At 39.9% G+C, this 13441-nt stretch overlaps 1 protein-coding gene and 1 long non-coding RNA gene across 3 annotated transcripts in view; one reads left to right on the top strand and one right to left on the bottom strand.

Moving 5' to 3' along the window:
* Positions 1 to 752: 752 nt before the first annotated feature.
* On the bottom strand, positions 753 to 3853 carry LOC111551930. Its single transcript, XR_002734507.2, has 2 exons — positions 3538 to 3853; positions 753 to 1569 (listed from the first exon to the last, which is right to left on the bottom strand). It is a non-coding gene; the product is annotated as an uncharacterized LOC111551930 (long non-coding RNA).
* The window catches only part of HHIP (hedgehog interacting protein), a 94523-nt gene continuing 84906 nt past the window's right edge, over positions 3825 to 13441 (top strand). For both annotated transcript variants that reach the window (XM_023226013.2, XM_023226011.2), the window contains exons 1-2: positions 3825 to 4785; positions 10439 to 10631. In XM_023226013.2, the coding sequence (XP_023081781.1) occupies positions 4507 to 4785; positions 10439 to 10631 (472 nt within the window). In that variant the 5' untranslated portion in view covers positions 3825 to 4506. The remainder of the gene's footprint in view (positions 4786 to 10438; positions 10632 to 13441) is intronic.

Genomic DNA, 13441 nt, shown 5'->3' with positions numbered 1-13441 from the left:
TGAATATTCAACTTGCACATGTGAAAACGTCTCAGGTATTTACCAATGATGCACAAAAGAAAATAAATAAAATACAGTATCTATACACTTGTTAGATGAGGGGCAATGGTTGAAGGGCCATTCAAACTAGAATAATTCTTAGAAGAGGTTGTTGTTAAGCCTGAATTTAAAGAAAGAGACAAAGACGGATAAATATGAGGGAGGAAAGAAAGGGCACTTGCAAAAACAAAAGGGAATGACAAATACACGGAACTAACTTAATTAGTTACCTGGAGTCTATAAAGGAAAAGTCTGTGAATTTGGCCTCTAGTCTTTCCGTTCTGAGTTATCTATTCTGCACTTCTTCTCAAATGTATCAAATTATATTCTGAACTCAAATGGTCCTACACTTTAAACAGTGGTTGGAGTCACTTTGCACTCCTTCCAAGTTATCCTAGGTCTCAACTGAAGTGTCATTTTCCTAGAGAAGCTTTTTCCAGTCGCTTAATCTGAAATAGATGTTCTTTGTTATTCTATCCCTTAGCATTTCTTTCATAGCCTTTGCCATAATTTATAACTGTAATTTTATTTGTTACCTTATCATTTGACTTCTATATTAGATTAATAACTACCTAGAAGCAGGGTGTTTGCATTATCTTTCAGTACTGTATACATATCAGCATGGTGCCTAACACTTAATATATATTTGTTGAAATGGAATTAAATAGTACATATTTATGTGAAGGCCAGAAATCCATACATAAAACTGATTCCAAAACTCAAAATAGTTTTATTTTAAACACTTACCAAAGTTAAATTGTCCTCACTTCTGATACACAGAAATGTATATTCATATAACTCTCTTGATACATACATATACAAACGTATATACGTAATTCACATACATGATAATATTTTGACCTTTACTTCTGAAATTAATTTCAATTTGTGTCACATATTTCATTTTTTACAATCAACTAAATACGTTCATGAGAATAATTAATTCTTCTAAAGTAGGGAATATAACTCTGGATAGGACCAGGGTATGAGGGAGGGATGGTCCGAGCTGGTGCTAGCTCATACACAATGACTTGGTGTACATTTTAAAAAGGACCCACATCCTCTGCGTAGACACAGACACACAGCAACATAAACTCTGCTTGGTGAACGGAGCCTGGGCAGGACTTCAGCTCCCACTTTAGGTGCTCTTGCACAGGGCATGACCCGCACATAGGTGGCAGTCCTGGAGAGGATTACTCAGTGGTGGTGTGAGCAGATGTGATCTAGCCACCCTTGGGCTGTTCCATTCCTTGCTAGAAAAGGCCAATTTGATTTGTCTGGATGATTATTTTGGTCAGGAAGGGGTCCCTTCTTCTTTTCACCACTCTGTCTGTTTAGCTGAAGAGGGAGACCTCTCCAATGAAAGAGGACCATTTTTCATGTTCAAGTGTATGCATGGCTATCCTCTGTTCCTTCAGCCTCCAAGGGGGCTTTCAAGGTTTAATCTAAAGAAATAACCCTGTGTTGATTGTTGATTCCTAAGAAATTATGCTGTCAGTCTGGTTGTAGGCAAGGGTTGCAATTTTCCCTCTGGAAAAAATGAATCAGAAGTTAGTCCATTTGTATAACACTGCTTAGTAACTGTTTAGAAATTATATCAATAACACTAAGAATAAGCTCAAGCTATCTCCTTAGTGACCCAATTTATTGACTTTCAGGACAAACAGTAGATGAAATCAATTCTAGTTTCCGTATATCAAGAACTAACAAGCATGTCTTATTTCAGTAATCTTCTATAAACTTTCTATATCTTAGGGTCAAGGGTTATAACAGATGCATAGTATTTTAAACACAAAATTAATTTACCTTTAAGTGTCCTTAGTCTTGAATATATAAGCCATAAGAAGGGCCTGTTTCAAAACTACTAACATGAATTTATCAGAGTAGGAGTTCAAACCACTGAAACATGATTTTAGAAGGATTTTTACTTTGGAAAAGGAATATAAACTTGGCATTTGGGAATAAAGGGTTGGATAGTGGAAAGCACCCCAGAATGGGTTCGAGTCCTTATTCTCAAACTACCTAATGAGATGAAACTGCGCAAGTGATTTAAATTTGATGGGATTCATTTTGAGATCTATTAATGAGTTTAAAGTCTTAAAGTGCTTGCAGCTCTCTGATTAATTTTATATTAAAAGTCCTCAAAACAGAAAGAATATCAGATTAAAAAAACAGCCTGTGAGATCCTAAGTGGACTTACAATCACGAGTATGAAGAATCATGTGTATATAGCAGCCCCTGGGGAAAATGTTAAACGTGTCATCGGGGCCCTACCTTTAGGGGAGGACTGAGCCAGACATCCTAGCAGATTCTTTTCAGTTATTCTGATGTGTCACCTCTTTTGGGAAAAACCTAACTTCACTAATATCCAGGTTCAGCAAGTGAAAAAGACAGAAGCCTTACCTAGCCACCGTGACCACTTTAAAGAAGTGATTAATTTAGTCAGCTGCCCACCTCAATCATCACCAACTTTTGCAATCGCTTGGCGAAATCAATGTCCAACAAGTGAAGCAAATCCAAATATGGTGAACATTCCTCCATTGCCAAAATGGGAAAACCGCCTTATCTCCTCATCAAAGCCCATCTTCTGGGAAATCAGCTCCTCTGTCAAATATCCAAGTGGGCTAGAAGCACATTTTGTGTGCAACCCTGTAGAAGCTCGTCCTGATGCCAACTTGCAGGGATCCAGTAAACCTCAAGTCACCGCTCTTGATAACGTAGACATCTTTTTAGAAACACTTTATTTATACAGACTTTGGCTAGCTGAGGAATGGTTAATTTATTTGTATACACGGGGATAAGTAGAGCACAGCGCTTCTGGACGCCCTTAAACTTGCAACTAATTCTTTCTCCAGATCTAGCGCTTCTGTTTCTACTCCGGGGAATCTCTCCCCAGGGACTGCGCGCGCGCGCGCGCGCGTGTGTGTGTGTGCGCGCGCGCTTTAAAATGATCACTAAGTCCGCGCCCAGCTTCTCTCCGTCCACCTGTGGCCCAAGAACCTGTGTTCCCAGATGGCACCAGAGGGGCCTGGCTTATTCCGGAACACATGTGGGGCCCTGAAAGGTGCGTCGGGGACTAACCCGCCCAAACCGAGGCAAACACTCTGGGAGGCCGACTCGGGCTTGGCTTGTGGCCCGACACACCGCCCCACTCCGCGCACACGTGTCTGTGACACTTCAGTGGCTTGCAGGACCTCCAGCGAGGATGTCTCCAAACCATCTCAGTCTACTCAACGGCATCTGGGATGTCCCCCTGCCTCTAAGTCAGACCCCAAGAAAGATCTTTGAGGACTTGAGCTTCACATTGAAAATCAGTGTGGAAAATGGGGGTGTCCGTGCGGCTGGGAGAGACAAAGGGGCCCAAAAACTCCCTCCCGTCCGCTCCAGCCCACTTAGTTCACCCTCCCACGGGGCGAGAGGCGGGCCGGGAGGCTGGGGTGGGGATGGCCCTGGAAGGGGTCCCTCCCTTCCCACCTCCCACAGCCCACCCTTACTTACTTTCTCTCGGAGCCTCCGCTTGGCCGCCTTTAGCCCAGGCGATGCGGAGGGGAAGCGGGGAGGAGAGAGGAGCCTGCGGGCTGCAGCAGCCGGGCAGTCCCGGAATCTCCGGACTGCACCCCTGCCCCAAGCCCGCCGGGAACTGGGGCCGTGGACGCCCCCACCCGGGCGCCGCGGCGAGGCGGGCACGCTGGGTTCAGCACCCTCGAGGCTGGCTCCGCACGCTCACGGCCCTCCCCCTCCGTCCGCCGCCGTCGCTGCCAGCCGCCCCTCCCCGCCGCAGCAGGGAGGCCGCCGGGGCCCGGGGGACGCGCTCGCGCAGGGGCTGCCCCCTCCCCTTCCCCCCACCCTGGGCGGGGGCGCGCGAGAAGCGGTGACGTCAAGGGGCGCGCTGTGGCAGCACCTCCCCGCGCGCTAGTTAAAAAGAAGAAGAAAAGAGGGAGCGAAACATGAGAGGCTGTGTGAGAAGCTGCAGCCGCCGGCAGAGGAGACCTCGGCATCATCTAGAGCCCAGCGCTGACCCTGCCTCCGCCTGCCCCGCCGCCGCCGTCGCCGTTTCTGTTCCTGCTACTGTACCACCTAAACAACTCCCGTTACACGGACAAGTGAACATCTGTGGCTGTCCTCTCCTTTTCTTCCTCCTCTTCCAACTCCTTCTCCTCCTCCCACTTCCCAGCCGCAGCAGAGAGCCCCTAACCCCACTGACACTGGCACAACTGAAAACGGTGTCATCTGCACAACTTTATCTCGCTCCTCGGGCTCCCTTAAGGCATTGGACCCATCACCGCGTCTTTTATTTTTTGCGAAGTTGCATCGCTGAACATATTTTTGTCCCCGTCACCTCCCTCTGCCTCTGGAGTGCCCTGCAGCCCCGCAGCCTCCTCCTGGAGCTGCGCCTTAGTGCCTCTGCTGGGCAGTGGCGTTCCCCCCCATCCTCCCGCGCCCAGCCCCTGCTGCTCTGGACAGACGATGCTGAAGATGCTCTCCTTTAAGCTGCTGCTGTTGGCCGTGGCTCTGGGCTTCTTTGAAGGAGATGCTAAGTTTGGGGAAAGAAACGAAGGGAGTGGAGCAAGGAGGAGAAGGTGCCTGAATGGGAACCCTCCGAAGCGCCTGAAAAGGAGAGACAGGAGGATGATGTCCCAGCTGGAGCTGCTGAGTGGGGGAGAGATGCTGTGCGGTGGCTTCTACCCTCGGCTGTCCTGCTGCCTGCGGAGTGACAGCCCGGGGCTGGGGCGCCTGGAGAATAAGGTAGGCAGTCACCGGCCTCACGGACGCGTACTTGGCATATTGGCTGGGTGGGGTTCCCTGTGGCTCTGGCAAAGCCGGTGGCTGTAAGAAGGGCAAAACTTCTTTGGGGGAGTTCTTTTCATAACTTTTCTAAAGCGCTAACGTGATTCTGCTGTGTGTTCCTCTGGGGTAAGCAAATAGCATTCCCGCCCCCAGAGTCCGCGGTCGGGATGCTGTGCAAACTTGCCTATCTCTGAAAACAGACACTTCTGCGGTACCCGCACCCTGGGCTGGGTAAATATTTTAAAAGAATCGCGATGAACAGTGTGTTTTGGATCGAATGGGGCACTGGCTGCGGTGAAACTGTAAATTAAGGTGGCTGTGGTTTCCGGTTTATTTTTCTAGGGTAAAAAGATTTGTGCCGTTTTCTCCACGTGCTCGGTTAGGGAGAAGATTGAATTGTAAAGGACGTTGAAGCATGGTTGGTTTATGATCCCCAGCCCCGTCAGAGGGGGGTGTCTTTCATTACATTAGTTAAACCAACAGAAAGGAACTCTTGGTCCTCCGGTTAGGGACCTGAAAACCACTGGCGAAAGATTTTGCTGGGGCGTCATTTATCACGTAAAACTGAGACGATTCTTCGTCATTTTGTAACATTATAAATTCAGACTTTCAGGGTCAGTTAGGTGTCTTGGAGGAAGATCTTCTCTAAGAATTTGTTTTAAGAGTAATGGCATTTACGTTATCCTTGTGTTAATGAGTTTAAGTAAATACTAACATCGCGTTTGTTGACTGTAAAGACACGCTTGTGTTTGAGTTTGCAATATCATTCTTGCCAGGAGATGCAGTCACGGGTGGTATTCACTGTACTCCAAGGAATGATTGCTGGGTCACGTCATTAACAATCACTGCACGTGAAATAAACAATCAGGTGTCTTTGCTCCCCCTCCCTTTCCCCATTTTAGGTTTAATTAAGAATTCCTCTGTTAGAACACTGCCAGTTGTCAAGGTCTGAGAGACTCTTGGAAAACTCGTGCTTCAGTCTTGCTGGCCCAGCCATTAAAAAAAAAAAAAAAATACCCAGGCTGAATCTAATTTTTATGCTCAGTTCACGGTAGATTTCACTCTATTCTCATGTAAACAGCTCCTACGAATCAACATATGTGTCTGGGTGGTATCTCTCACTTTGTTTTGTAACAAAAAGCCATATTGCATCATTTAATTTGCTCAAGTCATGCAAATAGGAAAAAATCAATAGGACAAAAAGGGGTCGACTTATCCTCCTCCCCACTAAACTGCTGCCCACACACAGAGTCCTGTTGCTTATGGCAAAAGAATAACAACAACACCATTGTATTTGTTAGTTGGTTCACTAATGGGTGAAACTAGAGAACATCATTCTCTTTCAGTCCCCAGCTCTGTCCAAATGTTCATGCCTTTTGAGGGAGCATTTGTCCAACTCCTTCTATTCCCAGATGAGTGAGAACTGTCTTGCTGCAGGTTTTCAGCTGCAATTCTCTTTTTATTCTTACCATATGCAGCAGGAGCCTGAGATTCAGGGAACAGATATTCCAGGATTTTATTCAAAACAATGTCATTAAGCTCCTGTGTTGCAAATGAATTAAGTTTCAAAATAGCTACATTCAGGTCACCTTAAAGGTTTTATCAGGAGCCCTAAAGAACCAGCAAATTCAGAGAAAAGTTTAGAAATATTTGCCATTAAGTCTCCCTTGGTGTAATATATGCTATGAATATACTGATGATCTAGGGACCCCTGCAGTACTCAACTCTTCCAGGGACATATGGAATGAAAATTTTGTTCTTCACTAAATGGTGGGGAGAAGGGGAAGGGGGATGGGACCGAGAAAGTTATAGCCCTTAAGAGAAGTTATATAATTTTTTTTAAAGAAATCATTCTTTAGGAAGCAATCTGCCATGTTAACTATACACATTCCTTTCTGTTTTATGTGCTTCCAATCTCCAACAAACCCCTACTCATTTGGAAAGTCTGTCTGAATTAAGTTTGGTACACTAGACTTTTGCTGGTTCCATTACAAGTGGTTTATAAACTAACAATACCCAAATTGTTCAAAACAGAGATTTGCTATAGCTATGCATATGCATTCTTGACCTATATTAGTTCTCAAGTTTTAATAGTTTTTAAAACATGTTATTTTATAATAAACTTCAGTGTTTCCCTTTTTCCCGTAAGCCTTCCTGGATTATAATATATGTTAGGATCTTATTTCATAATGTGTATACAGGAGAGATGATTGCTATCTGAAAGGGCCCTTTTTTTGTTTATGGAAGAAAAAAAAATCCCCAGAAAGATTTCTGCAGCTTTTCAAGAAACTACAGTAGTAGGTTTTTCCTACAGGAAGAAATTTCTTAGACAAATAGATAGTAGCAAACTAGGTAGGAATATTAGCATGCTCAGCCATACAATTAATTCCTGTTTCTAGGCTAAGAAATTTTCTTTAACGAACTAGAATTGAGTTCAATTCTTTAGTCATGTAATTATGCTCTATTTTAATTTTTTATATATTTTAATAATGTTCTATATTGTAATAAGATTGTTAACTACCTTGACAAATAAATACTGTCAAAAGTTAGGAAGTCATATTATCTTAGCAATATTATCGCACTTTCTAAATACAGCATGCTAAAAGAATCTAATTCTCATTAACCAAATTGAATCTGCAACCAACTAAAATACCCCCATTTCTAAAACTTAACTTGTAGCCACAGAGGCATAGAAGCTCTCTCTACCTTGGGTGGTTTCACAGCCAAAGCTGTCAAGGAATGGGTGAAAAGTAATTGTTTTCAAGTGTGCCCTTTTACAATCATTTGTTTGCTCTGGCTCTTTCAGGCACAAAGGCTATTGTTGAACACATCCAACTAAACAAATAACTCATCCTGGGGTCCCTTTAACAGCTGCCTTAGTACAATGATCTATTTACATATTAGCCTAAAATTGAAACTGAACTCTTTAATGACATAATCCAGCACTATAGTTCAGAGACACATGTGTTCTACCCAACAGCTGAACAACCTTGTAGGCATATGATTTTTAGAAATAACTTTTTGTGTACCAAGTGATCTTAAGGCGACATCTTAATATACTGTCATGTATTTTCTCCTTTTGTCCCCTCATCGAACCCATGTGGGTGCCTTTTGCCCTCTTTGTTTAGTTACTTGGTAAATAAAGAGAAATACAGAAGGTCTCTGTCACCCATTTTACTATTTGTTGATAAGCTATAGTTGGAGGCCACGCTTTACTGTGTATCCCCTATTTATCTTACCCTTCTTCTATAGATTTTACTTTCGTGTGGCTAAAGATTAAAGGATGACCTGCCAGATGTTATAAATTAGCAACAGCCACAATGATTACTAGGCATGCTGTAATAATGTTTCAAAGTTTTACATGATTTCTGAAGTATATTTAGTTTTAACCACTATGATGGTTTTGTATATAGCTTTTAAAAATTGAAACAGGAAATTAGCTTAAATTTCTTCTTAAGATTGACGGCATCATCAGAAATAAAGTTAAGGACCTATATAAGATACAGACACATAGGCAAAAAAGAAGAAGAAATTACGCTACACACACCCAGACTCATCTGTCTAAAACACTGTTGCAGCTTTGGCTGAGTCAGTTTAATTGACTTCAGTAAGACTATTGGTTCATTGAAACCAAAGCCAGAATGATGGCTCTATCTATCTTCAAATAGGTATTTACACTGCAGACCTCACACAGAGCAAAATGTTACCATCCTGCTGGGCCGGAACAGCATGAAACTTTAAAAAGAATAATATTATACTTGATTTCAGATAATTTATTGAATCCTACTTCTGAAACTTTTGATGAGAGATCTGTGGCCAGAACACATTCCAAAAATTGTAAAAGACAAAATTCCTTAGGCACTAAAATCAAGCTCTTCCTGGATAGCAGCTGAGAGAGTATACGAGGATCATTTTGTTTCAGCTATAAAAAATGGAAGCATGCATAATCTCCATAAAACCAAAGGTAATTACATTCCTGTTTTTCAGCCAGCAAAAGAGGTGGCTTCAGCATCCTGCAGTTGTTCTGTTCCTAGTGGACTGCTATATGATAAACAAACAGAATTGCTGTATGATAAACAAACAGAACAGAGTTGAACACTATTAATATTGAATAGATTTGGTGAGGTCTGCCAGAGTATGGACAATAAAAGACATTTAAAACATTCTTGGAATGCAAATTCTAAGGGTGTAGTCCATGTTTCCTTTTAGAAAATTTTATCTATTTAAGCAATTGTTATTTAAATAAATTGATAAGACTACAAATATAATTGTGATTAATAATAACTTTTCTGAATATTGTAGCTACAACCCGTTATACATTTTTCCAAAATATGATCACTTCTATTGGATTTGCTGCATACTAAAATTTCAGTATGCTTGTATTCAATTTTTTTCATTACTTTGCTCTTGCAGATTCAAATTTTTGTGATGACCTGGAATATCATTATCCCAAAAAACAGAAGCCATAGATTTACCCAAATTAGAACCTTAATTTGTTAAAGGAATATTTGTTTAAAACAGTGCTCTAGAATTTAAAATATTAAATTTGATTGATAGTTCTAAAGAAGTAATAAAGTATAAATATAGTTAGATGAATTGGGAAAAGGTTTAAAATTCAATTCCATTATGTTGTTTTTAATGTAAAAAATCAATACTTGATTTTGACAGCACTACATTTCCCATGTCAAATATTGTGTTGATATTGCCTTCTATATATATTAAAGGAGGTTCTGAAGGAAAGTTTTTAAAGTTACTGCTAAACAACAAGACCTATTCTGTCTATTAATTGCTAAACTCAATGAATCAGTAACTCAAATTGGTCTTAGTGAAATAAAAGACATGTCACTGTAAAAATTGTGATGAAGGTATGCCATTTTTCATTAAAATTCACTACATATTATTCAAAAATAATTCGTTAAGCTCTTGTGTTTATTCATGCATATAATATACCTGAGGACCCAGTTAAAAAATTTGTCCTGGCTAAGATATAATGAATAATAAAAATTGGTTTTAAACCTGTTTGATTTCACTTTGGATATTATTTTTATAAAACATGAACGGCAAATCCTACTTTAGAAAACTTTCCCTAATGCAGGCTGCAGATTGAAAACTAATTGAAATTTGAGAAATGTAACCCAAGTATATTTTTGACATAATCATATTAATCTGAGGAATGAAATAGATTTTCACGTAAGACACAAATAAGCCATGTCTTGAAAAATTCTGTTTTGCATGCAGTTGGACAAAGGTTGGGATTTTAAAGCTAAGTATCATTCAGTATACACTTTGAGGCAGAATGAAGTGATAAAATCTTAAAGAGTCTAAGTATAATTGCCCTTTATTTTTTCACACCTGAAATACAGATGAAGTCTTTGATTTGCAAGAATAAGAAGCACTTTAATGTATCCCTGCCTTTTGTTCTCCCAGCCCAGTCCCAGAGACTATACCTGTATCCTTATAAAGGCATTCTGTATTGTGATACAGTAATTCTTTTCAGAAAACTTCATTGGCTAAATTAGACTTTTCTACTTACACAATTGCAAAAAAAAAATAACTATACCTAACTTTACCTAACTAAAAAAAATGTTTGTTTCTGATTTATGACTTTCAGATATTTTCTGTTACCAACAACACAGAATGTGGGAAGTTACTGGAGGAAATCAAATGTGCACTTTGCTCTCCACATTCTCAAAGCCTGTTCCACTCACCTGAGAGAGAAGTCTTGGAAAGAGATCTAGTACTTCCTCTGCTCTGCAAAGACTATTGCAAAGAATTCTTTTACACTTGCCGAGGCCATATTCCAGGTAAGAAAAAAAATGCATAAGTAAAATAAACCACTGCACAATATCCTTGTAAGATACCTGTGCTTAAATGCTTATTTATAAGACTTGTAAAATTTATCTTGTCTTTAAAATTACCTATTTTACCTCATAATTAACATTTCCAAATTTATAACTTTTATTGCCTCTAAAGGGAATATTGTAATTTCAGTCTGCAAATAGTATAATTGGTTTTGTCGACTTATTATATATTTCTTGTTAAGCTGATAATACAGGTAGTAATCTTTATACACATTGTATTCTCAATCCAAATTCCTCGTTGGTGCCTTCTTTACCCATCAGCATCAATATCAAGGCAGCGTTTTCTTCTACACAGCTGATACATAACTGGAGAATGTCCACTGACTTGTAAGATAGATCCTTAAACAAAATACGATTAGCAATCCAAAAAAGTAATATCTTACAAAGCACTTTCACATAAAATGACAAATTTTCTCCTCAAAACCCCTGTAAGGTAGGTACAAACAGTGGAGTCCTCTCCAGTTGACAGATGAGGAAATCTGAGCCTTGGGAGAAGTCAAACGCCTTACTCAAAGTTATACAATGAGAAGGTGATAGGAGAGATATGGACGTTCTCATGCACATAGTGTCATGAACATGTCTAGTCACTATTGTAGTTTGGACTCCAATAAACATATATATTCATTAATTCATTTTTATCATCAAAAATTTGTAAACTTTTGTTGCTGTTGCTTTAGTTGGAAGACTCAACACAGAGGAAAAAATTAATTTAGTGAGACATTCTGTTTAGTTAGGCAATGTCGCATACAAATCTACTAAAGATTAAGCAATATTTAAGGAAAAGACAAGCTTTAAGAACTGTAGAATGCACTGAGAGAATTTTTTTAAGTGCTATGTACATTTTACTTTTTTCTCTGACCCAGGAAAGTGTAGATTTTTGTATTTTTAATATAGCTCTCTTAATAACCTTATAAAATATTTTGACTTAGGTTGCTTGCTTCCTTGAATATAGCATAACATATATCTAAACCCATTCAGTATGAAAATATTATTATTGTTTTCATAAACCACAGCCATGTTTCTAAGCCTTTTCTCAAGCAGCTGTTTCTTCCTCTTTATCACATTCCCCAGAGCAAAGCAGAACAGGTCACGGTTGCCTAGATGGCCTACAAAGAAGTGATAACAGATTAGATACCATAAATGTTTGCTGGAAACTTCAAGTCTTGAACATTTGCCTTTAGGACTATAAATTGAAAGTGATATCAACACTAAGCATTTTTATTTACCATTATCTACTTTAGATAAATACAACATGCTGGATTTGGGGACTTAACTGTGGGGGTCTTTATATATTTGAAGTAATTTTAGCTTCAAACAACAATAAAATAAAAGTAATATCCACTGAAAGAGAGAGCACAGCAAACAGCTCAGAGCCAGAACTGCAAGCACCTCACTCCCCAGATCAACATATGTGGTGACGAATGACAAATTTATTTTTCTACAAAGTTTGTATATATGTAAAACTGCTGAAGTGCATCAAGATGTCAAGTGCTTTTGGTGGCCACCCAGGCTGCTTTGAAAGATAACCAGATGAAAGCTCCACTCTAGAGGTGGACAGAGCAGCAAGGGTGCTTTCCAGAGACTATGGAAGGCTTTACCCACAAGCAGAGGGGGCTGCCCCTACGTACATCAAATGCTAATGATCATTCTCAATACTTGCCCCAAAAGTGAGCTATAATAACACACTCTTTGCATTACTTATGCTAATCGATTTGTTGCCTGGATGGATCCTTGGCATGTAGGTTACCACTTCCTAAGGTATGATAAATAAGATGCTAATCCCCACCCTTCCCAGCCCCCGCTCCCAGCAAAGAAGTGTCTTCACAACTGTGGAACACAGATTTTTTGGAAATTAGTATAAAAGCAAATTTTAATAGTTTTCCCTTAAGTTGATTTAATGATATGGTTCAGTTTCCTCTGAAGTTCAAAGTGTTGGAAAGCAGCTACATTGTGATTCTTTTTTAGAAGGAACTAATCAACATATTTTTGACTATCCTCATTAATAGCTTCATCTTTCTACATAACAAGAACTTGAAGAGGAAGGTACCCCGAGGGATGTATTTTGCTAAAATAAGGCAAATGCTGAAAGAATTGGGAGAGAAAAAATAATTCCAGAGACATCTTCATTTTTTCCCTATCGCCCAATACATGAAGAACTGTATATATAAATGACCTAACGATTTGCTTCGACTCCACGGCTTTAAGAAAGCACAGTCACTTTAGAATATTCATATACCTACAAGATAGCTACTTCCTAGAATGCTTAATTAAGAAGTAGTCATAGTCTGCTTATTTTTCCAAAAATGGGAAAAGATATTACAAATCAATATAGTGAGTATATACTAGAGTTTTATTACTCATAATATTTTCCAGTTGTGAATTCACTTAGGGAAGTAAATTCTCAAAACTTCTAAAATTGCCAAAAACTCTCTGCTCATCTCCTCAGGTCTTTTCTTCTGCTTAACTGAGCAGGGTAGCTACTTTGCTAATCACTAAAAGAAGGCATAACATACTCTATGGGAAGCATATCTAATGGACATCTATTGGCCTTGCTTCTTCCTCTATATCTGTGGTCATAATGATTTTTATCACTCTTCGACCTCATCTTCTCAGCAGTAGGTTATTGTAGTGTGAAATGTCTGCACACAATTAGTTGAATTGGTTTAATCCTGTTGCTAAGAAGGCCAAGGTCAAGGGTTTGATTCAACTGAATTTTTCTAGTCCATAGCCATTCCTAACCCTGGTCAGTTAGC

Source organism: Piliocolobus tephrosceles, chromosome 3, assembly GCF_002776525.5.
Source record: "Piliocolobus tephrosceles isolate RC106 chromosome 3, ASM277652v3, whole genome shotgun sequence".
NCBI lineage: Eukaryota > Metazoa > Chordata > Mammalia > Primates > Cercopithecidae > Piliocolobus > Piliocolobus tephrosceles.
The sequence above is the reverse complement of the archived record's forward strand: the minus strand, read 5'-3'. Positions and strand labels throughout refer to the sequence as shown.